Below are 25,019 nucleotides of genomic sequence, written 5' to 3' on the forward strand. Positions count from 1 at the left end.
CCACGTCTGGTGGTGTGTTTTGGGGTGTCCGTGGCCTTATTATGATTTTAGGCAGCCTCTCTGCTAATGGATGGGTCTGTGTTCCCGTCTTTCTAGTTGTTTGGCATAGGGTGTCCAGCACTGTAGCTTGCTGGTCGTTGAGTGAAGCTGGGTCTTGGTGTTGAGATGGAGATCTCTGGGAGATTTTCGCCGTTTGATATTACGTGGAGCTGGGAGGTCTCTTGTGGACCAGTGTCCTGAAGTTGGCTCTCCCACCTCAGAGGCACAGCCCTGACGCCTGGCTGGAGCACCAAGAGCCTTTCATCCACACGGCTCAGAATAAAAGGGAGAAAAAATAGAAAGAAAGAGGATAAGATAAAATAAAGTAGGATACAATAAAATAAAGTTAGTAAAATAAAAAATAAAAAAATAATTATTATGAAAAAAATTTTAAAAGAACAGACAGACAGAATCCTAGGACAAATGGTGAAAGCAAAGCTATACAGACAAAATCTCACACAGAAGCATACACATACACACTCACAAAAAGAGGAAAAGGGGAAAAAAGAATATATCTTGCTCCCAAAGTCCACCTCCTCATTTTGGTATGACTCATTGTCTGTTCAGGTATTCCACAGATGCAGGGTACATCAAGTTGATTGTGGAGCTTTAATCCGCTGCTTCTGAGGCTGCTGGGAGAGATTTCCCTTCTTCTTCTTTGTTCGCACAGCTCCCAGGGTTCAGCTTTGGATTTGGCCCTGCCTCTGCGTGTAGGTCGCCTGAGGGCATCTGTTCTTCGCTCACACAGGACGGGGTTAAAGGAGCAGCTGACTAGGGGGCTCTGGCTCACTCAGGCGGGGGGGTTGGTGGGGGGAGGGAGGGGTACGGATGCGGGGCAAGCCTGCGGCGCCAGAGGCCAGCGTGACGTTGCAGCAGCCTGAGGTGCGCCGTGTGTCCTCCTGGGGAAGTTGTCCCTGGATCACGGAACCCTGGCAGTGGCGGGCTGCACAGGCTTCCGGGAGGGGCGGTGTGGATAGTGACCCGTGCTCGCACACAGGCTTCTTGGTGGCTGCAGCAGCAGCCTTAGCGTCTCATGCCCGTCTCTGGGGTCCGCGCTGATAGCCGCGGCTCGCGCCCATCTCTGGAGCTCCTTTAAGCGGCGCTCTGAATCCCCTCTCCTCGCGCACCAGGAAACAAAGAGGCACGAAAAAGTCTCTTGCCTGTTCGGCAGCTCCAGACTTTTTCCCGGACTCCCTCCAGGCTAGCTGTGGTGCGCTAACCCCCTTCAGGCTGTGTTCACACCGCCAACCCCAGTCCTCTCCCTGCGATCCCACCGAAGCCCAAGCCTCAGCTCCCAGCCCCGCCCGCCCCGGTGGGGGAGCAGACAAGCCTCTCAGGCTGGTGAGTGCTGCTCGGCACCGATCCTCTGTGCGGGAATATCTCCGCTTTGCCCTCCGCACCCCTGTTGCTGTGCTCTCCTCCGCGGCTCCGAAGCTTCCCCCCTCCGCCACTCGCAGTCTCCGCCTGCAAAGGGGCTTCCTAGTGTGTGGAAACCTTTCCTCCTTCACAGCTCCCTCCCACTGGTGCAGGTCCCGTCCCTATTCTTTTGTCTCTGTTGTTTCTTTTTTCTTTTGTCCTACCCAGGACGTGGGGATTTTCTTGCCTTTTGGGAGGTCTGAGGTCTTCTGCCAGAGTTCAGTAGGTGTTCTGTAGGTGCAGTTCCACGTGTAGATGTATTTCTAATGTATCTGTGGGGAGGAAGGTGATCTCTATGTCTTACTCTTCCACCATCTTCTCCTGGTCCCCGCCCCTAGGTTCTTCATGACCACTTTTTTTTTTTTTTTTTTTTTACATTCCATATATATGTGTTAGCATATGGTATTTGTTTTTTACTTTCTGACTTACTTCACTCTGTATGACAGACTCTAGGTCCATCCACCTCACTACAAATAACTCAGTTTCGTTTCTTTTTATGGCTGAGTAATATTCCATTGTATATATGTGCCACATCTTCTTTATCCATTCATCTGTCGATGGACACTTAGGTTGCTTACAAGTCCTGGCTACTGTAAATAGAACTGCAGTGAACATTGTGGTACATGACTCTTTTTGAATTATGGTTTTCTCAGGGTATATGCCCAGTAATGGGATTGCTGGGTCGTATGGTAGTTCTATTTTTAGTTTTTTAAGGGACCTCCATACTGTTAAAGGAGCCATTTTAGATTAAAGAAGACTATAGAAATGTCAACTGGATTCTTCTGCTACAAAGGAAATTACTGGAATAATTGACAGATCTTGAGTGGGATCTGAGGATAGTCGTAACATATCAGTGTTAATTTTCTCATTTGATGGTTGTATTGTGTTAATGTAGGAGAATGTCTTTGTAGAAAATATACATTACAGTGTTCATAGGGTGATGGGGGATCAGGTTGGCAACTTTCAGGTGGTTCAGGGAAAAACAAAACTTTCTTGTCATACTGTACTTGCAACCCTTCTATAAGTTTGAGATTGTTTCAAAATAAAATAAAATTTTTAATTTGCTAAAATTGTAAATAACCGGTCAGATTTCCACAATGTATGTAGATTTTAGGCATTAATTGATGATGTTGAGTATATATGGACTTTGAGGTCAGTCATGAGAGTTGTCAGTGATGTGGTCCTTCCTGATGTCTTTCAACAGCTTGAAAATGTGTTTATGTGCAGCTGCTAAGATCTGATTCACTTTCCAAATATTCTATAGCTTGCCATTTAAATATTAATAACCCTTCTTTAAGATTCTTATTCTAAATCCCAAATATCAAAGATAAGTAGAAAGGGTAATGAAGTCCTTTGGCCCTGAAGAAATCTGTTCTGGTAAATATTACAACAAATTGCACAATAAAATGTTGGGTAGAATAAGCTTAGTGTTGTCAGTAGTGAATCCTTCACTTCATCTTTGCTCTTAACCATAGCTGTGACGTTTGGTGTCCACTCAGTCAGAAAAAGAGATAAATATGTACTTTTCCATTACATACAAACAAGTTATATCACTTAAGTTTTAAAATGTCAGACTGGACTACAGTAATTTTGAGAACACACTGCTGCCTACCATTTTCTGGTAGAGAGCTCTTTTAAGGAGATTTATATACCTGGTCTTCCCTGGGAAGAAATGTGATTGCACCTCCCCAGTTGTTGGTGGCACTTCCTGAACAGTCCAGCAGGTGGTAGTCTAGGAGAGGAACAGTTCTCGTCCTTCTTCAGTCCCCTGCCTACCAGCAAAACAGAAGGAAGGTGGATTCAGCAATATTACCGTTGCCTTCTCTGTCGTAAGACTGGTATTTCCAAGGTTGTTCTTTCAAGATGAGTTCTTAGAGAGTATTTCCAGAAAGTGGCTAAAAATAATTTTGTGTATATGTATGATTATGCAGTATTCTGAAGTTCAAAAATTCTTTTTCTTTTCTTTTTATTTCATGGTGTCTAGAAATTCCACTGGTTTTATATCTCTTTGCCCTGATTTCAATGACATGGCTTTGGGGAGGCCTGCACATGGCTTACAGACACTTCTGGATGCTGGTCCTCTTTGTCATTTTCAACAGTCTGCAGGTAAGCCTTACAGTTTGGTTACAGCACACATGAACACGAGGCAGGGAGTTTCACCGTAAAGAAATCAAGTGTCCACATGTAGGTGAATTCGTATGCACAAGAACGTCACGCAGAGTTTTAGAATAAAATGACAAAGATTATGTTAAAATTTTTTAACACCTGAAATATAGCTGGACCTCTAACTGCTGGTTATACAAATAGGGAAGACATAAAATATTTACCCTCCTTCATTTTGACAACACGTAAGTAACTACAAAAACATGTTTCTTTTTCAATAGGATTGATGTTTATAAACTTCACAGATGGCAGCCATCTAGGGCATATGCACATATTTGGAGTGGGTCTGTGTCTAGAAATTAGATCAACTGAGAGTAAAATAACAATGATGGTCAAGCAATTCCCTCTTGAGTCTGGTGCTTGGTGTTTTGGTTCACTGAAAAATGATTGACATCCCCCAAGTCTGGCAATGCCTAGCTTAAATTAGCTTTGTGAGAATGTTTGGATAGCATAATCAGGAATTATATAACTGTAACAAAAGTTAAAGCTGACTTTTTTAGTGCTTTTGTTAAATGGAAAAAAAAGTTGTACCCTGAAATTAGCAAATGGAACAAATGAACTCATTTTTTCTTATTTTTCAAAGTGAAAAGATGTATCCTAGACTAAAACAATTTATTGAATTTGCCAAGGATATCTGTAAACAGCCCTTGTTTGGACCACCATCTTACAAGAAACCTCTGTAGGAAAAATATTAGGATTATAGCATAAAACTGAAACATGACTCAAAACATATTTAGGTTAGCTTTTTAGGAGACAGATTCATTAGTGAGATCATATCTAACAGCATGGTGCCTAATCAAACCATAATATCGATTTAGGGAGGGAAAAATACAAAGTGGCTTAAACATTTGGAATCAAGTTGATACAAGTTGATATATAGACATCTCCCAATAGAGTTATAATTGAGTGCCAGCTACTAGCACAGTGTGCCAGTGCTGCCGTTACTAGGATGAAGATGACAGCACTGCTTCTCTAGGACCTGACGATTCAGGGAGTAAGCAAACAATTAGCTGTACGGGTGTACTCTGGCAGGTGCCATGTAAACAAAGTGTTATGAGAGCAGAGTAGAGGACTTGTTTACTCCTGCCTGCGCTAGTGTTTGCGCTGAACACCAAAGGTGAGCCACTCAGGTCAGAGGCCCTGTCTTGGTCACCTTTGAATACCTAGGCCTAGCGGAACTAACACCAAAGTCCACATTGACAGCCTATAGATGTGTTTTATTTGGTGGACACACTGGTACACAGAACAGGGTTTTAGATTGTTTTAATATACAGAGTGAAGTAAGTCAGAAAGAGAAAAACAAATTAACGTATGCTAACGCATATATATGGAATTTTAAAAAGTTGTACTGATGAACCTAGTGGCAGGGCAGGAATAAAGACGCAGATGTAGAGAACAGACATGAGGGCACCGGGGATGAGGGGAAGGGGAAGCTGGGATGAAGTGAGAGAGTAGCACTGACATATATACACTACCAAATGTAAAATGGATGGCTAGTGGGAAGCAGCCGCATAGCACAGGGAGATCAACTTGATGCTTTGTGACCACCTAGAGGGGTGGGATAGGGTGGGTGGGAGGGAGACGCAAGAGGGAGGGGATATGGGGATATATGTATATGTATAGCTGATTCACTTTGTTATACAGCAGAAACTAACACACCATTGTAAAGCATTTACATTCCAATAAAGATGTGAAAAATAAATATTTGCTCAATTTTTAAATTGAGAAATTTCACATGAAAACCTGAATGTCTGGCTTTTCTCTAATGGCAGTATTTGCATGGCAGCAATTTTCAAGTCTTGAGTAGTTGCTGCCCTCTTTAGATGGGGCACGTTACCTCATTATACTTGATATATTCAATTTGTTCATTTTACCTGCCCCTGAGTTTGTGTCATATTTAATGTTTATTAAATAAGTGATGAGTAGATAGTTAGAGATGGGTATTTCAGGCAGAGAATAATAATGTGTTAGCCTAGGCTGCAAAAAAGAAACGTGATTAATCTTGCCTACATTCAGCAAAGGTTTGGGGGAAGAAGAAAGGTTTTGCAGTTAGTGGTGGGAGAGGAGACAGAAGGCTAGGTTGGCTTAATCGCCATGTTACCATGCTCAGAATGGGATGTTAAACTTCACCCTTTAGGTAAAGGGAAGCCATAAAAGTTGGGTGTTTTGTTTGTTTTATTCTGATTAGTTTTTAAATTTTTGTTAGGTTTTTTTTCTTTTAATTTTTAAATTTTGAATGGGAATGACATGCTTATACCTACTTTTTAGAAGGATAACTGGAAATGTTTAGGAGGGTATTGAAAAGAAGAGCAGCTCCAGGCAGGAAGGCTGTTATCATATTCCAGCCTATAATGTTTGGGAGTGCACCTGGGAATAGAGATAGGTGACAGGTTTGAGAATATTCTAGAGATAAATATTGACGAAATTTGGTTAGCCAATTAAATGTAGGAATGTAGGGTGCAAGAGAGCAACGTCACCTAGAGATGCTGGCTGCGGTGAATGGCTGGGCACTGACTCCTTTGGTCAACATGGAGGTTACATCAAGAGAGGGTCCTAGGGAACATGCAGCAAAGTTGGTGAGTTCGTGAGATTTGGGAGACATTGGTAAAGCTAACCAACGTTTTAGCGAGAAGGCTAGTGAAAGAGATTGTTAGTGAAAGAGAATCAAGATATAGTGGTTTGGAGTTTCTGGTAGAAAAGAAGGCTTCAAAAGAGAACACCTAACTCCGTCGAGTGTAGCAGAGAAGTTAAATAGGATGAGAACAGAAGGGCATTGTGGTCTAGTGCACTGGTCCCCAAACTGTAGTGTCATCAGAATCTCGTGAAGGGCTTGTTAAAACACAGATTGTAGGTCCCACACCCAGAGCTTCGGATACAGTAGATCAGGGTGGGACCTGAGAATTTGCATTTCTAACAAGTTCCAGGAGATGCTGATGCAGCTGCTCTAGAGACCACAGCTTGAGAACCACTGGTTAAAGTAAGTGTGATCGTAACTCCACCAGCCTACTATCTGGTTGACTTCAGCTGAGTCACAGATGTTTACCCAGTTCTACTTTCTTCATCTGTGAAACGGGAATAAACACCATTTAGGATTACAGTGTGATTTAATTAAATGGCATAATGAACATAAAGCAATTGTACAGTAACTCACACTTAAAGAACAGGTTTTTTTTGTTTGTTTTATTCAAACAAAGCAATAGCTTAGGAAGGAGGGTTGGTTGGTTGGTTCAAAGGAAATTTGGGGGTTTGGTTTTCTTTCCTTGTGAAAAGAACCAACAGAGAAGAAGAAACTGTCAACTGGAGGAAAGGCTCATTGCCTTGGCAAGATCATGGACAGGGCAGGAAAACAGAAGAGACAGACGGCCTGTCTGAGGGAGGGGTTAGACATGTTTCTTTCACTGAGGCTCAGGAAAGAAGGAAGGATAGGAGTACACGAAAAACTATTCTGGAGCTGAAAGTCTGGAAAGCTGGGGTTTGTATGTAATGCTCTCTCTTATCTGAAAGGCAAAAAGCAAGGACATTTGTTGAGAGGAATGGATTAAAAGCTTGTGGTAAAAATAGTAAAAGGTAAGGAGCAGTTTCTAGGCAGAAAGTAAATAATAAATTACAGTGGGTTGGAAGATGGTAAAGAAATGACTGCTTAGAGAGAAATTGGTGGGATTCAGGTTGGACACCTGAAATCTGTAATTGTAATTCAGCAGTAATTAAATAAATTAAGCCTTACGATTGAAGTGGCAGCCATTGTAACCTATCAAACCACACACAAGAGAAAGGTTTATTGAGCTCTTATGGAGGTTAGAGGTTTGGTAATAAAGGAGGATTGTTGAGGATTAAACTATATTTCACAGGAAGATGAAAAAGGAATTGTTATGATCTCTTTCTTTGAGGAACTGAAAACAAGCTAAGTATAAGTAAAAACTAAAAATATTTCAAACTCATCTTTACTGAGCTTAATTCCATCTATGCGGCACCGTTGAAGCAATGACTGTTTGTATCACTGTTGCCTGGTATCTGGTGCACTGGCACATTCCTAGCACCAATGCTCAGTGAGTCAGTCCTGAAAGGAATGCCTGTTAAGAAACACTTGGAAAATATGGTTTCTCTAGGGTTTATTAAAGTTCATTTAATTTATAAACTACTTCACGTCTTCAACTTGGGCATTTCCATGATTCCATGCTTTCTTTAAATTAATTAATTAATTTATTTAGGCTGCTCTGGGTCTTAGTTGTGGCATGCGGGACCTTTAGTTGCAGCATGCGGGATCTTTTAGTTGCGGCATGAGGACTCTTAGTTGTGGCATGTGGACTCTTAGTTGCGGCATGCAAACTCTTAGTTGCCACATGCATGCAGGATCTAGTTCCCCAACCAGGGATCGAACCCAGGCCCCCTGCATTGGGAACACGGAGTCTTACCCGCTGGACCACCAGGGGAGTCCCTGACTTTTGTATTTTCTTATTGGCTTTTGTCAACACCTGTGACCGGAAAAGTGTACTATATATCTTACGCTTGGCTTTTATATTTTGCTCAGAGGTGATTACTGCCTCACTTTTTAATCCAGATTATTATTATGCCATAGGTGCTCTGAAACTGACAGATGAAAGTTATATTTTTATAATATTCTGATATTTGATATTTATTATTGGCTACAATTTAAAAAAGAAAATCTTGACCATTTGAAATATTATCAGAAATTTCTTGATCACTTTCTGAAGATTCAGGGTTGAGCTACCAAACTTTTAATATGTTTGAGCATTTTAAGAAAATGTATATGAAATACTTTCTAAAGCATGATGGATGCAAATGCAAAAGTGATGTAAAAAAAGTTATCATTCTAAATATGTCTACTGTTATTTTTATTGCTTCTTCCTTGAACTCTTAAGACATTTCTTCCCCAAGAACAGAACTTTAATTCAAATTTTTATTGACTTAGGCATGTTATTTACATCTTCTTGATTGTTTAAAAAAATTTAAACTGTTGAGTATCAAGAGTAAGCAGAACATAGAGAATAAAGGGGGAAATGTCCTCTGAGTTTATTCCCTGGGGTTTTGTTTTTTTTTTTAATTCTAGGAGTTGCTCGCTAGCATGTCAGCATGTTTATGGTGTCTGCTTTTTTTCCACTTCCCCATGATGCGCTTGATGTGTGGATGTGAGGTGAACAAATCCTGATTTTCATTGTGCTTTCTTTTGTATCAAAAGAGGGACTCCAAAATTTCCAAAAAGAAAAAAGTAGTTCTGTACATAATTGCTTAGCAATCCCAAATCCCAAAGGCCTCGGGGCTCTATCTTGTTTTTTGCTAAATGGGCTTTCTGAGTGCGCTGAGCATGGTAGCCACCCCCAGTCTTAATTCCTACCGGCTTTCCAGCCCCAGCAGGGAAAATCCTGTGAAGGACTTAAATTACCCTCACTTTGAATCACTGATTATCCAGAAACCAGTCACACGGTGACGGGTACTCTGGCCAGGCCTGGGTCATGAGCAGACGCTAACAGTGGAAAGATGAGTTGATCTCACGAAAACCACATGGAATGGAATTCCCACCAGAAGAAAAGAATCTCTTACCAATAGAATGGTAACAGTGCTAGGCAGACCAAAGTAACAGATGTCCATTATATATATTTTCTAAATTTTCTTGTTCACTGATATACGTTTGGACAAGGCCAAGGACAGCTATTGTCAAACTACTAGGAAACTTAATCAATGTGACATAGGTTTATTATGAATATCCTTGGGATCCATCATATAACCAAATGTCTCTATATTGTCCACAGGAAAGTCATAAGGGACTACATTATTTTTCTTAATTTTCTCATCCATTAACTCAATAACCTCTATTTTTTTAAAAAAAAGTTGAGTTTGTCGTTTCTAAGTAGACTTATGCTAAAACTTACAGATGACAACTTTCTTAAAATGTTTCGTTCAAGGTATATCCACAGTTGTGTAACAATTAAAGAAAATAATCACTAAGTTCGATACTCAGCTGGTAGTCACTAGTAGAACCCTATCAGTCATCATAATATTGAAATAGCTACTGTCTAAACCCCCTGCAAGAATAGTGAGAGGCCCGCGCACCGCAATGAAGAGTGGCCCCCCCCCGCTCGCCGCAACTGGAGAAAGCCCTCGCACAGAAACGAAGACCCAACACAGCCAAAAATAAATAAATAAATAAATTTATAAACCCCCTGCAAGTGTCCCAGACTTCTAGCTATTTAAGCTAGAAGCACCACAGACCTCTAGCAGCTAAAAGGCTAATGCTTGGCTAGACAGGGAGCGCCAGGACTCTGCTCCAGCACTAGACCTGCAGTCTGATGGGTCAGTGCCTATGCCACACTCTAAACGTTTTGTGCATCGCTCCTAGCTTAACTATGTTCTAAAATACTTTTCTATTTTTAACCTAACCACTCAGATTCAGACTTACATACAGCATTTATTTGAGGTTTCTCTAGTGGTCTCACATTGACTACGTCAAAATTTCACTGACTGACAATCTTCTTACATGTAGGGAATCCCAGGTCAGATAATGAGGGTAGCCGGCAGTAAAGAGGCATGAGCTTCTTGGAGATGCTGAAAAATAAGTTCTGGAGAAGATTCATATACAGAGAAGAACCTTTCCAAAAGCTGAAATGCATTCTTCTTGCAATGCATAAGTTGGCAAGGGAGCGGAACTTTACATAGTATGGGGATATGACATTTCTCAGTATGTGAGTTATGAGACCACATTCTTCAGAATCTTATTTGACTGTCTCCCTGTAACTGACTTGTACTTCTTAGTTTATGCGAGCATCTGGTCTCGAGATGTTCCCTGGCAGTTTTTGAATCATTCCCTATTTCAGAGAAGGGAGTTACAACATGGAATTTGTAGCTAAAAATATATAGCCTGTATTCAAATTTAAGGTCAGCTAGTTAAAATCATTTTCATTCCTAGCCCCGCATCTTTAACAGCTAAATCGCTAGGGAAATAAGTGACTTAAAGGTGGGAACAGTTTCTCCTACATTTTAAAAAATTATTGTTTTTTAGTGGCCACTAGAGTGCCTTGAACACATAAAGCATTTTTCTTCTACTAAAAAATAGTGTTTCTTTTCTTTATCCTCCTTCTTTCTTTCTCTCCCTTCTTCCTTCCTTCCCTCTCTTTCTACCTTCTTTCCTCTTTTCCTTCCTTGCTTTCCATGTATCTCTTGTTGTTCTATGTTGAATTTCAGCTTTAAAACGAAAGCCATCTTTCATGAAGAGATTTTCCCAATAAAAATAGTCCTTGAGGTATCGTGAGAAATGGAATATGTTTCCTTGCTCACGAAAAGGTACAGGGTTCATTGCAAATGGAATAGAAAAGAAAATAATCCTCCATTAATTTTCTTCTGTGAGAATCCCCATTTAGCATCCGGAGGGCTTCAGTGCAGGTGTCTACATAGATACGTACATTAAGTCTTGGCTGCTTCCTTTTGAGGATAAACAGCTCTTGGGAAATACACATTGTTAAATAATCAGTTACAGAGGACTAATTGTTTCAAGGCACTCCCTTTGCGATTGCTTTCCAACAGCCAGCAGTAATAAGAAATGTCACTTTGTTTCCATCGGAGACTAGCACATGAACTATTCATGAAGAGTGGAAAAGCAGTGTTCCCAGAAAACCCTGGAATAAACATGTAGAAGCCAGAGGAGGTTGGGATTCTATCATTGATTTGTCCCAGAACCATGTCAAGTTCAGTGGAAAAAAATTACTACACTTGTTTTGTAGAGTGAAATTCAGAAACTAATGAATGCCTCGTGTGCTCTTCAGAACGTCTCAGAACATTTCTGTAACTTTACAAATAAATATACAGAAGCTAAGACAAGTAGATGTATTTAAATTGTCTTGATTAGGTCGTGCAACTCTGTTCAGTGTTCAGTAGCATCTGGGCTGGTGAAATATCTTTGAGTTTTCATGTAATAAACTTCTTACTCCATTTGACAATGAATGATAGCATTACCTTCTCATTAACCTGTTGATTGGCCAAGCTGGGCTCTTAAGACAGACTGCAGGATTTTTACCTTTGTTTGTGCTGGGTTCTCTAAATACAACTGTCAGGATCGGATCTGCCAGTGAATGTCTTCTACAAATACAGGTTTAGAAATGATGGGATTGAATAGACTACCTTTTGACACCTGGCTGCATCCTTGCAAAACAGGTACCCCATTTCTCCTGCCCTAATCCTATGTTAGTTTCTTACTCGGTGGTTTTTCCATTTCAAAGTTTTTTCCTGTGCCCTCTATGACTGCATTTTTTGCATTTTAACCGTGTAACATGGCTTCTTGGGCTTTGTGAGCCTTTACTCTACCTGTGAAAGGATTTAGCATGCTCTGATTCTGAATTATCAAACCTACAAGAATTAGAGTGAGACACATACCTCCACTTGTTAAAACAGTTTTGGGAGAATAAAGCAGTTAACGTTTGAGCCAGTTTTTACCCAGTCATTCAGATTCTTTGCCTTGGTGTTAATTTATAATTTTTCCAGGGTCTAAAATTTTGTTTTTATCTCATGTATTACTCAGACGTTGGGGTGGGGAGAATACATTTTTTTGTAAATACATTTATATGCATATTTTATGATAACATTCTTTAATATTGAGCTGTTAGGTATAGTAGAAGAAGCATACAATTAAGTGTCATGCAACCTCTATTCTACCAAATGACTTGACATTTCTGAGTTTTAGTTATCTACTTTCCAGAGAGAGATGCTAATTCTTGCTCTCAGTTTTGTCCTAAGTATTATATAAAAATATATGTATAAAATATAATTGGTAAACTACATAATGTTTTACAAATACAAAGTTCTATAAATGAATAAATGGACAAAAGAAATGTTTGTCAGAAGCTACATGAAGGTAAATGAGAGGCCAAAGAGAGGAAGTTTGTAAGCTCAGTCTTTTTTTTTTTTATTGAAGCATAGTTGATTTACAGTATTGTGTTAATTTCTGCTGTATAGCAAAGTGATTCAGTTATACATATATACATTCTTTTTTTTAAAATATCCTTTTCCATTGTGGTTTATCATAGGATATTGAATATAGCTCCCTGTGCTACACCATAGGACCTTGTTGTTTATCCGTTCAATATATACTATTTTTCATCTGCTAACCCCAAACTCCCACTCCATCCCTCCCCCTCTCCCCCTTCCCCTTGACAACCACGAGCCTGTTCTCTATGCCTGTGGGAGCTCAGTCTTTATTTTTTTTTTTTTTAACATCTTTATTGAAGTATAATTGCTTTACAATGGTGTGTTGGTTTCTGCTTTATAACAAAGCAAATCAGTTACACATATACATATGTTCCCATATCTCTTCCCTCTTGCATCTCCCTCCCTCCCACCCTCCCCATCCCACCCCTCTAGGTGGTCACAAAGCACCGAGCTGATCTCCCTGTGCTATGCGGTTGCTTCCCACTAGCTATCTATTTTACGCTTGGTAGTGTATATATGTCCATGCTACTCTTTCACTTTGTCACAGCTTACCCTTCCCCCCCATATCCTCAAGTCCATTCTCTAGTAGGTCTGTGTCTTTATTCCCGTCTTACCACTAGGTTCTTCATGACCTTTTTTTTTTTTCCTTAGATTCCATATATATGTGTTAGCATACGGTATTTGTTTTTCTCTTTCTGACTTACTTCACTCTGTATGACAGACTCTAACTCCATCCACCTCACTACAAATAACTCAATTTCGTTCCTTTTTATGGCTGAGTAATATTCCATTGTATACATGTGCCACATCTTTATCCATTCATCCAATGATGGACACTTAGGTTGCTTCCATGTCCTGGCTATTGTAAATAGAGCTGCAATGAACATTTTGGTACATGACTCTCTTTGAATCATGGTTTTCTCAGGGTATATGCCCAGTAGTGGGATTGCTGGGTCGTATGGTAGTTCTATTTTTAGTTTTGTAAGGAACCTCCATACTGTTCTCCATAGTGGCTGTATCAATTTACATTCCCACCAACAGTGCAAGAGTGTTCCCTTTTCTCCACACCCTCTCCAGCATTTATTGTTTGTAGATTTTTTGATGATGGCCATTCTGACCGGTGTGAGATGATATCTCATTGTAGTTTTGATTTGCATTTCTCTAATGATTAATGATGTTGAGCATTCTTTCATGTGTTTGTTGGCAATCTGTATATCTTCTTTGGAGAAATGTCTATTTAGGTCTTCTGCCCATTTTTGGATTGGGTTGTTTGTTTTTTTTGTTATTGAGCTGCATGAGCTGCTTGTAAATCTTGGAGATTAATCCTTTGTCAGTTGCTTCATTTGCAAATATTTTCTCCCATTCTGAGGGTTGTCTTTTGGTCTTGTTTATGGTTTCCTTTGCTGTGCAAAAGCGTTTAAGTTTCATTAGGTCCCATTTGTTTATTTTTGTTTTTATTTCCATTTCTCTAGGAGGTGGGTCAAAAAGGATCTTGCTGTGATTTATGTCATAGAGTGTTCTGCCTATGTTTTCCTCTAAGAGTTTGATAGTGTCTGGCCTTACATTTAGGTCTTTAATCCATTTTGAGTTTATTTTTGTGTATGGTGTTAGGGAGTGTTCTACTTTCATACTTTTACATGTACCTGTCCAGTTTTCCCAGCACCGCTTATTGAAGAGGCTGTCTTTTCTCCACTGTATATGCTTGCCTCCTTTATCAAAGATAAGGTGACCATATGTGCGTGGGTGTATCCCTGGCTTTCTATCCTGTTCCTCTGATCTATATTTCTGTTTTTGTGCCAGTACCATACTGTCTTGATTACTGTAGCTTTGTAGTATAGTCTGAATGCAGGGAGCCTGATTCCTCCAGCTCTGTTTTTCGTTCTCAAGATTGCTTTGGCTATTCGGGAAGAATCAACATTGTGAAAATGACTCTACTACCCAAAGCAATTTACAGATTCAATGCAATCCCTATCAAACTACCACTGGCATTTTCCACAGAACTAGAACAAAAAATGTCACAATTTGTATGGAAACACAGGAGCTCAGTCTTTAAATCCTCTCTTCAGCCACTGGTTCTCCCCCTGACTGGTCTCATCCCCTCTTAGGTATTCCCCTCATGCAGTCCCTTGCGATTACACTCACAGTGCTTGGCTTACAACATAGATTGTTGTCATCACTCATCTGCTTTTAAGTGTGTAGCACATGCCTTCAGTTTCAGGTAAGTAACTTATGGGGGCAAAATAGGTTTATTGTGAGACTGCAGGGATTGGTGGGGACTGTAGAAGAACCAGACAGTAGAGCCTCCTCCCCAAAGCATGCAGATGAGAAAAGCAAACATTGTGTGGGCCAGACAAAAGCTTTGGCGGGTCAGTTCTCATAGGGGGCAGTCAGTGTGCAACTCCCGTATAAAAACAAGTTCAAATTTCTTTCTCTGAAGAGGATTTAATTTTCTTTTGGAAGCCAAAAGAGAATAGGGGCTGATCACCTCTTTGGTCCAGCAGAAACTGGGTTTCAGGCATTGCAATGGTTACTCTAGTTATGGTTTGCCCCCCGTCTTGGGGCAAACTAAAAGTTTGTTCAGGGGACCCAGGTGACTCAGCTGAAAGCCTATCATGTTTCCTGGAACTCCTCTTCCTCGCAGTCTCTGGACTCCATTGTTTCATTCCCTGGTACTGTGAACCGGCTGAATTCTCCGCTTAGCTTTTGAGCCTCTGGGCAGCTGCTTTCTGCTTAGTTTCTTAGCCTTTCAGCCTCACACAGGCAGCATCAGAAGTGGCAAATGCCGTTACCGTTCCCTTTCTCTTTGGAGCCTTGGCCCCTCAAGTCCTGGTTGCTTTAGTAGATTTGAACTCTATTTTTTGTCTCCCCAACCTTGTCAGATTGCTGCAAGTCCCAGCTACAACTTTCTGTTCAGCCTCTGGGCATCTCACTTGGAATTGGAAAACTCCCTGAAGAAAAAAAAAAAAAAGCAGTGAATACAGGGCTCCCCACTCAATGGGTTTTGCTTCTCTCTAGGATCTTGGTCCGTCAGATACTAGCTGTTGGGATGCCTTCCCTCTGCAGTTTTGTTACTATATTTGTTGTTGTTTTGTTATTGTGTATGTGTATCTGAAAGTATATTCTCCAGCTTGTAGAATTGTAATCAATTAGAGTTAATCTGATATAAACTCTATCAGAGCCAGAAACAAAAGTCTCAAATTTATTTCAACAAATAGCTAATAAATGTTTAACATAAACAGAATGCACATTAATAAATGAAGATATTTAGAGTCACTGCAATTCATCAGACATCCAGTGGATACCTCTTAAAACATATGCACTGGGCTGGTGCTCCTGGGAACACTGATGAGGAAGCCTATACATGCAACTGCTTAAGGTCAACTGATGAGGTGTACTTTATGTCTTCTATATCACCAAAACATATATATAATATATATATTTTATATATAATATATATTTTTTATATATATATATAGTATTTTGAAAAATAAAAACTGAGTAAGGTCTTAGAATTTATAATCTATCAGTTGAAGACTGAGATTCAAAAAGGATATTCTGGCTATAGAATAACCTCATACCTATTTCACAAAACTAAAATACACCAATAAGACAAACAGACAGTCAATACAGAGGAGCAGCTAAAGGTGCATATTTTGAAAGGTTACTGCTCTAGGAAACAGGTCTGCCTTCTCAGAATATGGATTTTTAAAAATGCCAACTAAAATCCTACTGAAAAAAGTTTTAATGGCATGAATTCAAATATAAACTGAAATTTTTAAAAAAAATCATTTTAGATAGATGGATCCAGGAAGTTCTATCTTCATCCTTCAGAATAAATCAATTCCATGTCACTGTTTTCCTCTGCAAATATTTAAATAACATTCTCGTTAGCTTGAGAAATACCATGAAATAGGTAAAAGTATTTTGGAATACAAATACTATCCTACAGATTTTCAGCTTTGTGATCATAGGCAAATTATTTAATTTTTCCAAAATGGGAATACGACGATTTACTTTGTAAGGCATCTGTGGACATAAAGCAAAAAATATTTTTAAATTTCTAGCATATAGTAGGTGTATAGTAACATTAACTGCCTTTCTTCTTTCCCTCACGTGACGCCATAATTGCGTATGCATTTAAGATTATTTCCACACAAATGAAACCTCTGAGCTTCAGATCCTCAGAGCATACAACTGAAATCAGTTAGCAGTGCTTCTCTAATTGCTGCTTATTCAGTCTTTTCAGAACCCTGCTGATGTCACAGGCCACATTCACTAAGATATCATCGCAACGATCTTATTTAAAGCTACAAGACCCCAGTGTATAGATACTATATAAATGTGATGTAAATATGACATCTGTTAGTTATAGGGTGTCCTTTGTTCCAAAATGTTAGTTATGAGTATAACTATAAACACTTCAGACTCTCTGTCAGCCTTGGAAACTCTCACTATAAAGTGGTAATATGGTAGATTACATGTATTTTACCTTATTGTTTGAGCCAATATCATAACACTGGAAATTTTATATTCATCCATTCAAAAACATTAATCTAGAATGTGTGTGTGTATGTATATGTTAGACCACACGTCTCCATGCCTCTCTGCTCAATATATATTTATAATAAAAATCACAACAATAGTAACTAATATTTATTAAGTGCTTATTATGTGGAATTGTATTTATTTCATTTAATCCTTACAACAACCCTGCAAGGTAGAGACTATTATATTTGCCATTTTAAATACAGAGAAACAGAGGCTTAGAGAAGTTAAGTAATTTAGGCTAGGTCACACACCCAGTTACTCATGAGCTGGCATTCTATAAACTATGATCAGTTCCCCCACTAGGCTCTGCAATGCTGCAAGACTGTAGAACCTCTTATTATTTCCTTATTCCACAGTACCTTAGCAGAAGGCTGTGCTTATAGTAGCTATTCAATAAATGCTTGTTGAATTAAAAATTTTGCTAAATTAAAATACGTAAAGAGGCAAGATGAATTAAAATGAATCAATAAGCATAGTTAACATATGAATTATTGTTTTGTTATCTTTCACTTATAAAAATTAATGCATTTCAACAAATGTTTGTCTGTTTTAACATTGATGTTCACTATAAAGTCACATTCTCCCAAAGAACAGTCTCTTTTTGGCTTAGTTGAAGATCTTCATTGAGGGATCTGTGGGGCAGCAGTATCGTACAGCAGACTCCAGATTAGACAGAGGTTCCACAGTGAATATGCTGCCCACAAGTTATCTGCCATCCTTCATTTCCCTAGTTCTGTAATTTAGGCAGTCTTAATAGAAGTGACCTTGAGCATCAAGTCAAGTTAGCAAGTCAGGTTCCTGTGGCTTGCTTATTTAGGACACTTGTAAACACTGAGAAAGCTGAAACAGACATTAAGAAAAAAAAACATGATCCCTACCTTCAGAGGCAGGAAAAGCTCTAAAAAAACATGTGAAGTTGGTAGTATGTCTGTGGCTCCCTTACAGATCCCTTGCTTTCTCTTCCCATCTCTCATTGTCTCTGCCACTCTCTAAAGCCCAAGCTCTTAACTGCTGCTGCAACTGAACTGCCCTCCATCTGGACCAATTGCCTAGTCTGTCTTTTTAAATATCATATAGACCTTACTGGGTAGGAAAAAACTTACATATGGGACACAATTAGAGACTAAGACAGGGTTAGAAGAAATCAAGCGTTGGATTACATGGCCCAGGCTCCAAGCATCTAGGAGGATGATCATTAAAGGAGATCCAAAAACCATATGCCTTGAGCTAAACAGGCCAGATGGAGTGGGTTTCCCAAACCTCTGGTAACACTCTTATCCATGAACTCCACTGTTTTCTGAAATCCCTAACACACATTACTTTTCAATGAATATCAACTAAGTTTAAACATGGCAGCAAAAGCACAGTACAGTTAACATTCTTATAGGAAAACATGATAAGTCTCTGGCTTTATTTTTCTCCACTTAATTGATATTTACAGTGAAGACAAAGACATAGTAAACTTAGCACTAACTAGGGCTAGACAAGCCATCTGAAATGATGGAATTGCAAAAAAAGGAATGGAAACTTTGGATTCACTGGCTGTATTCAATCCAAGGAGCAATTGTCCCAGATGTGCTTGGGTCTCTTAAAATGAAGTCAGGGAATTGATGCTTGAGAAGCCATTGTCTCCCTTTTGCTTCTCTGCTTTCTCTCCTTTTTGAGGGTTTAGGCAGTCTCTTGTCTGCTGATGTGGTCGCAGCACTTTGCACTGAAGATTTCTTGTTTCATCACTGAGTGCCCACCTCCATCCCCAGCACTAGCAAGAGTTGGAGAATCTTAAGTGAAAGAGTGCAGGAAAAAAGATTACTAGAACTGTATAACCTGATTACTAGAGCTGTATTAGTGACCTGATCATTTGCTAAAAGGAAGTTTTTCAAAGGAATTTTTTTCTTTTTTCAATGAAGAGTGATAGGCAAATTAAAATTGAGTAAACTTACCCATGATTTTTTTTTTTTTTTCATCAGAAAACCCTCGAATACTTTTCCCCTTTAGAGTCTAACAGTTCATGGGGTAACCAGAGCTGTTACAATGAGTTGGACAGGGTATAGTCTTACTAAATGAATTTTGCAATAGTTGTAAATGTTACCGAATTACAGACGATATGCTTTTAAGTTATCCACTTTTCATGAAGAATCGCTATAAAAATAAAGGGGAGGGCTTCCCTGGTGGCGCAGTGGTTGCGAGTCCGCCTGCCGATGCAGGGGACACGGGGTCGAACCCTGGTCTGGGAGGATCCCACATGCCGTGGAGCGACTGGGCCCCGTGAGCCACAACTACTGAGCCTGCGCGTCTGGAGCCTGTGCTCCGCAACAAGAGAGGCCGCGATAGTGAGAGGCCCGCGCACCGCGATGAAGAGTGGCCCCCACTTGCCGCAGCTGGAGAAAGCCCTCGCACAGAAACGAAGACCCAACACAGCCATAAAAATAAATAAATTAATTTAAAAAAAAACAAAACACCTGCTTTAAAAATAAAAATAAATAAATAAAGGGGAGACTGTACAGGGATGCCTCCCTTTTCACTTCTCATCCCAAGTGTGAAAATTTAGTTAGGTGTTTCTGAGTCTGTCAGGAATCTGCTTCTTTTTAATTTTCTTATAATAATACTGTATTAGTAATAGATTTATTCATAATAATTTTCCTATTAATAATAACGCATTTATATTTCTCTGGGTCTTTTACATATGTACATGCTTGAAACGAATTTAAGAAAAGTAGTCATCCCCATGGACGCTTTTCAACATCACATTCCTATGAGATACTTTTGAGAAATTTAACTCTCTGCCATGGCCTTTTGCTTTTCTTTTATTCAGATAATCTCATTCATCATATTTTAAAGGTTTACTTTCTTCCAAAGAAGCCAATTAAGTAGCCATTATAGAAAAAAAATCTGCAAAAGTTTTTCACATCTACTTGAATTTTGTCCGTTTGCAAATTTGGTTACTTCTAGACTAGTCTCAATATTTTGAGGAAACATCCAAGAAAATATTTTTTATTTCTAAATACATACTGGCCTCAGATAAAGTGTTTGGATGTCTCTCATCAGTGCCAGTGTGACTTTATGTGTGTACAGTCTTCAGTAAAATGAAATAATGTACTACAGGTAAACAGAGAGTGACAAATTCCTATTGACTACACTAGTTGAATACAGGTTCTATACGAGAACCTCTGCTCTGTTCTTCACTCATGAGCTCCACTTCAAAATTAAATTACCTGAAAAACATTAACCTAGAATAATATAGATGTGTACTGCCAGTGCAAGAGTTATCTTGAAGAATGGGTGCCTTCAAATCATTGCTGCAAATTTTCTGGACTTGCTGTGTTTATCACCCCAATTTTTGTGGGTTTTATTAAGATGTGCTTGTAAAATTCTTATTTTGTCCTCTTCGTCCATGCTTCAGTATGTTATTTACGTATAAATGATAAAATCCACAGTGTTTTGTAACTGGTAGGTTTCTCTTAGTACACTATAATTTAGTACTTTCGTCTTTGGACAGAGTCCACAGTGTTTTTCTATGCCTCTGAAGCATATAAATCAAACATTTTATTCGGAAAAGTAGAGTCAGAGAAACAGAAAGGTCATCTCTACCAAAACAAAACCACATTTCGCTAGTCCTTGATGCTTAATTTCATCATGTGTTCTTCTCTCTCAAGCATGGAATGCACATTTTTAATGCAAAAGTGAATTGAAACCATATATAAAATCTGTTTGAAATCTGGCTTTGTCTGAATCACCAAAAGAGTTCATTAATTGGGGTGAATTAACAGAATCCTATACGCCCCTGACCTTGATACTCACTACTCTGTTCCTTTCTCCTGCCTCCCTTTACTGACCTGAGGGAAAGAGGCGTGTTCTGTCGTGCTCTGGTTATAGCTGTGCTCCCCCTCTGCCTGCCACTGTGAATTTTCTGAGAATCCTGTCTGGTTGCCACTATTACCCCCACACACCTGTAGGATTCACTCCAGCTTGTTCTTTCTTTTACACATTAGTCTTCTTCTGCAGACCTCTCCCTCTCATTCTATACAACCATAATTCTGAGAGATTCTGCACTTTTCTCTATTGGTATCCATACTGTTTATAATTCCGTTCTTCTACTTAAAACAGTCACCTGCCCCTGCCTAACCTTCTTTGTTTTCTGCTCCTCTGGATTATTATCTCCTATCACATATATTGCATTTTTTGCTCCTTTCACTATGACAACTTGGATAATTCTTGGGCACCAAAAGTAGTTTTATCATTCTGTCAGGTTCTCACTGACTTAGTAATCTTTTTATTTTTTAATTTATTTTTATTTATTTATTTGTTTTAGGCTGCGTTGGGTCTTCATTGCTGTGCGCGGGCTTCCTCTAGTTGCGGTGAGCAGGGGCTACTCTTTGTTGCGGTGTGCGGGCTTCTCATTGCGGTGGCTTCTCCTGTTGCGGAGCACGGGCTCTAGGCGCGCGGGATTCAGTAGTTGTGGCACATGGGCTCAGCAGTTGTGGCACACGGGCTTAGTTGCTCTGTGGCATGTGGGATCTTCCCGGACCAGGGCTCAAACCTGTGCCCCCTTCAATAAAATAGTTTAATGACAGTAACAGATAGCAACTCAAGAGACACAAATATTCATAGTTAAATGCTAAATTGATGATACTGACAAGAATACTCTATCACTTACTAGGTATCACTGGGAAATGTCCTTCACTTCTCTAAGCCTCAGTTTCTCTCTGTCTGAAAAATGGGGATGATAATAGTACCTACCTGAGGATTGAATAATATGAAAAACATAATATATGTGAACCATGGTCAAGTTTGTGGAGTTGAAAGACCACTCAGAAATATTAGTTACTCTTACTGTGATGGTTGTGATCTAGTCTTTTTGTAATTATTCTTAGCAACAATAATAATAATTAGAGAATTTCGCTGAAAGGTCTAGAAAAGGCAGAGATGACTTCATGAGAGATGTGGTCCTAGAGCTGGGTTGCAAAGGATTCCAAATTTGGATGAGTTTGGAAGAGAAGAAAGTCTCTTCAGGGTCTTCAGTTAGAAGAAATGGATCAGTCAAAGGCACAAGACGGGAAAGAACATGGTCATCTTCATCTAACTGGAATGACGCTTATGTAGGAGAATAAAAAGAAATAGCATTGAAAAGGCCCTGGAGTGGGCGTGGGGCGGTGGCATGATCAACGTCTTTTCGCCACATTGTTATGAGATCTATTAGAACAGTTTCAAGAACTTTGTTTAAAACTTCTTTAAAAAAATCATTCTTTTGGGCTTCCCTGGTGGCGTAGTGGTTAAGAATCCGCCTGCCAATGCCGGGGAAACAGGTTCAAGCCCTGGTCCGGGAAGATCCCACATGCCGCGGAGCAACTAAGCCCGTGCGCCTCAACTACTGAGCCTGCGCTCTAGAGCCCGTGAGTCACAACTACTGAGCCCGCGTGCCACAACTACTGAAGCCTGTGCACCTAGAGCCTGTGCTCCGCAACAAGAGAAGCCACAGCAATGAGAAGCCCCACAACAAAGAGTAGCCCCCGCTCGCTGCAACTAGAGAAAGCCCGCGTGCGGCAACAAAGACCCAGCGCAGCCAAAAATAAATAAATACATTTATAAAAAGAAAAAAAAAATCATTCTTTTGTAAATACCTTAACCACTGTAAATATTTAATTCAGTTATTTGCATTCCATCTATAAAGACAAGTTCAAAGACAGCCACCAGGGTGTTTGTTTTGCTGGAACACAGAACCGTAGCCACGGGTGCTCTTGCTCCTCCCACCATCACTGCCTCAGCATGAGCTCCGAGCAGCATGAAAGAAATAAATAAATAAAACGTAAATGCATAAAATAAAATAATATTGTGATCCAGAGTGTAATCTTGAGATCAGGGGCCATGATTTATAAATCTTCCATGCATCTCACAATCCCAGCCCTTCCGATAGTGCTGAGAACCTACTGAATGGAACCCAGAAAGCACTTACAGTTTGGACACTGCACCAAGGGGCACTGCTGTGAAACAACCTCACCCCATCTGTAAGGCACAGAGAATGGCACCATTGAGGGCTCCTCTGAACTTCGCCCTGTGTGTATCCATCTAAAACCACTGGCCGTTCTCTTTTTTCTCTTCCTATCTCAATCTCTATTCCATCAGCTGGACTTTGTTATCATTTTTCTTTCCCTTTCAACATCTGTTTTTGATTGCATCTGTTCTCCTTGTGTTTTAATCTGTCTTGATCATTCTCACACATTCGGGGTTCCATCAGTAATCCTCAAGATAACCATGTATGTTATCGTCTGAGACAGCAAGGCTTCCGCACACAAGGACCCATCTCTGCCCTGAAAACACAAAGCCAAGAAATCCACCTAATAGTGTTCTGCAAGGCATTGTTTGTTTGTTTGTTTTAGGAGACATGCTGAATTTCCCAGTTCAGAAAGGGTGAAAAGACAGAATAAAACATCCAGATTTGCGCGATTTCAGAAAACCAATGCACATTCCTAGTAGCAGTTAATAATGGCCGGTGCTGTGAGGAATCATAGGCAGGCAACTGGATTCCCCAAGTCAGCCCAGGGTTGATTGCTTATGTTTTCAGAGCTGTGTGAAAGAAAGAACTGTAGCTGCCTCACTGCTGTGCAGTCAACGGGCGTCTTACAGCTGCAGGCCCTGAAGCACTTTGAAAATCACCCCAATTGTCTTTTGCCTCTGTGTTACCAACTTATCACCTAGCCCTGCAGCAGGTTTCACGCTGCGTTTCACCAGAAGCTAGCCTCTGCTGTTTTCTAAGGAGAGAACTGGCAACTGTCCTGAATACGGAGTCTAAATGTAATCGCCATAGTTTCAGGTTGAAGCAAAGAAAATATTTGAGTGCCCTTATCTTGACTTCGGACATCAGGCCTTATATTTATCAACTTTGCATTCCAATTTGGGGCCCGCATTCAGAAATAAAATAAAATCACACACGCACACGCACACACACACACACACACACACACACACACACACATATTTCTCCTTTGGCCCTTAGCACTCTCTCCCTTAGCATGACGTTACATCTTTTTATCGACAAATAGTTGGCTCAGTTATATGAGTTATCCATCTTCCTCACTAATAAGTCTTTTCCTGCCAAAGCAATTCGATTCACAGACACAAGGCCATCAGAGAGGGGTGGCATTTGGGCCTTTCTTGAACTTCTGACCTTTTGGCAAAGGAAGATGGTTCTTACTAGTAAGTGCCCGCATGCGGCTTCAGGGCAGCTCAGAGGCAGGTAGAAAGGGGAAGGAAGAGGTTAGACAAAGTACCAGGCAAATTGCCAAATATCTGCTGACAACAGCCTAGTGCTTCCACCAGGTTCTCTCTTAGGAACTTCGGCTGCTTTCACGAGCAGCTGCACACACTCCCACGCTCCAAGGCCTGAGAGCAGACGGGCCGGGCCTGCGGTCAAGAGGCAGCGTGCGTTGTCTAAAGGGGCAGCAGCTACTTGGCTCCAGCTAAGCGTTTACTAGACAGGAAGCAGAGCTGGTGTCAGCCCAATCGTATGATTTTTCTAGAGAAACCAGAAACCAGATTTTGATGTGCAAGCTCCTAATTTGTTAATGTTGGCAACTATTTAAAGGCAACCTTGAAATAGCGTACAGGCCAGTCACAGCCTGTTAGCAGGCGATGCTCAGCTGCCAGGGTGGGGCCTCTGGCTTTACCTAGGAGGCACTCGCTGAAGGGCTCCTTCCCTCATAGTCCACGTGGATCAGGGAGAAGAAACTCTTTCCCGGCTTCGCTGTCATTTACACATTTTTTTTTTTTATACCAAACATTTTTTTAAAAAATCAGAGTTGTTTTAAGAATTCTTGGACCCCTTTTCTGAACATAGTCTGGAACGAACCCCAACTCCCAGGGTGGCCACAGAATGATCCATCCCCTCAAGTGACCTCCAGTTCATGGCTGATCCGAGAGGGGAA

The 25,019-nt window shown here is 40.2% G+C and overlaps 1 protein-coding gene across 1 annotated transcript in view; it reads left to right on the plus strand.

Annotated features, from left to right (window-relative positions):
• The window catches only part of ADGRV1 (adhesion G protein-coupled receptor V1), a 542,977-nt gene that overhangs the window by 476,183 nt on the left and 41,775 nt on the right, over window positions 1-25,019 (plus strand). Inside the window, exon 88 of the mRNA XM_068534844.1 lies at window positions 3,440-3,561. Within this exon, the coding sequence (XP_068390945.1) occupies window positions 3,440-3,561 (122 nt within the window). The remainder of the gene's footprint in view (window positions 1-3,439; window positions 3,562-25,019) is intronic.

This window comes from Eschrichtius robustus, chromosome 2 (assembly GCF_028021215.1).
Source record: "Eschrichtius robustus isolate mEscRob2 chromosome 2, mEscRob2.pri, whole genome shotgun sequence".
Classification (NCBI taxonomy): domain Eukaryota; kingdom Metazoa; phylum Chordata; class Mammalia; order Artiodactyla; family Eschrichtiidae; genus Eschrichtius; species Eschrichtius robustus.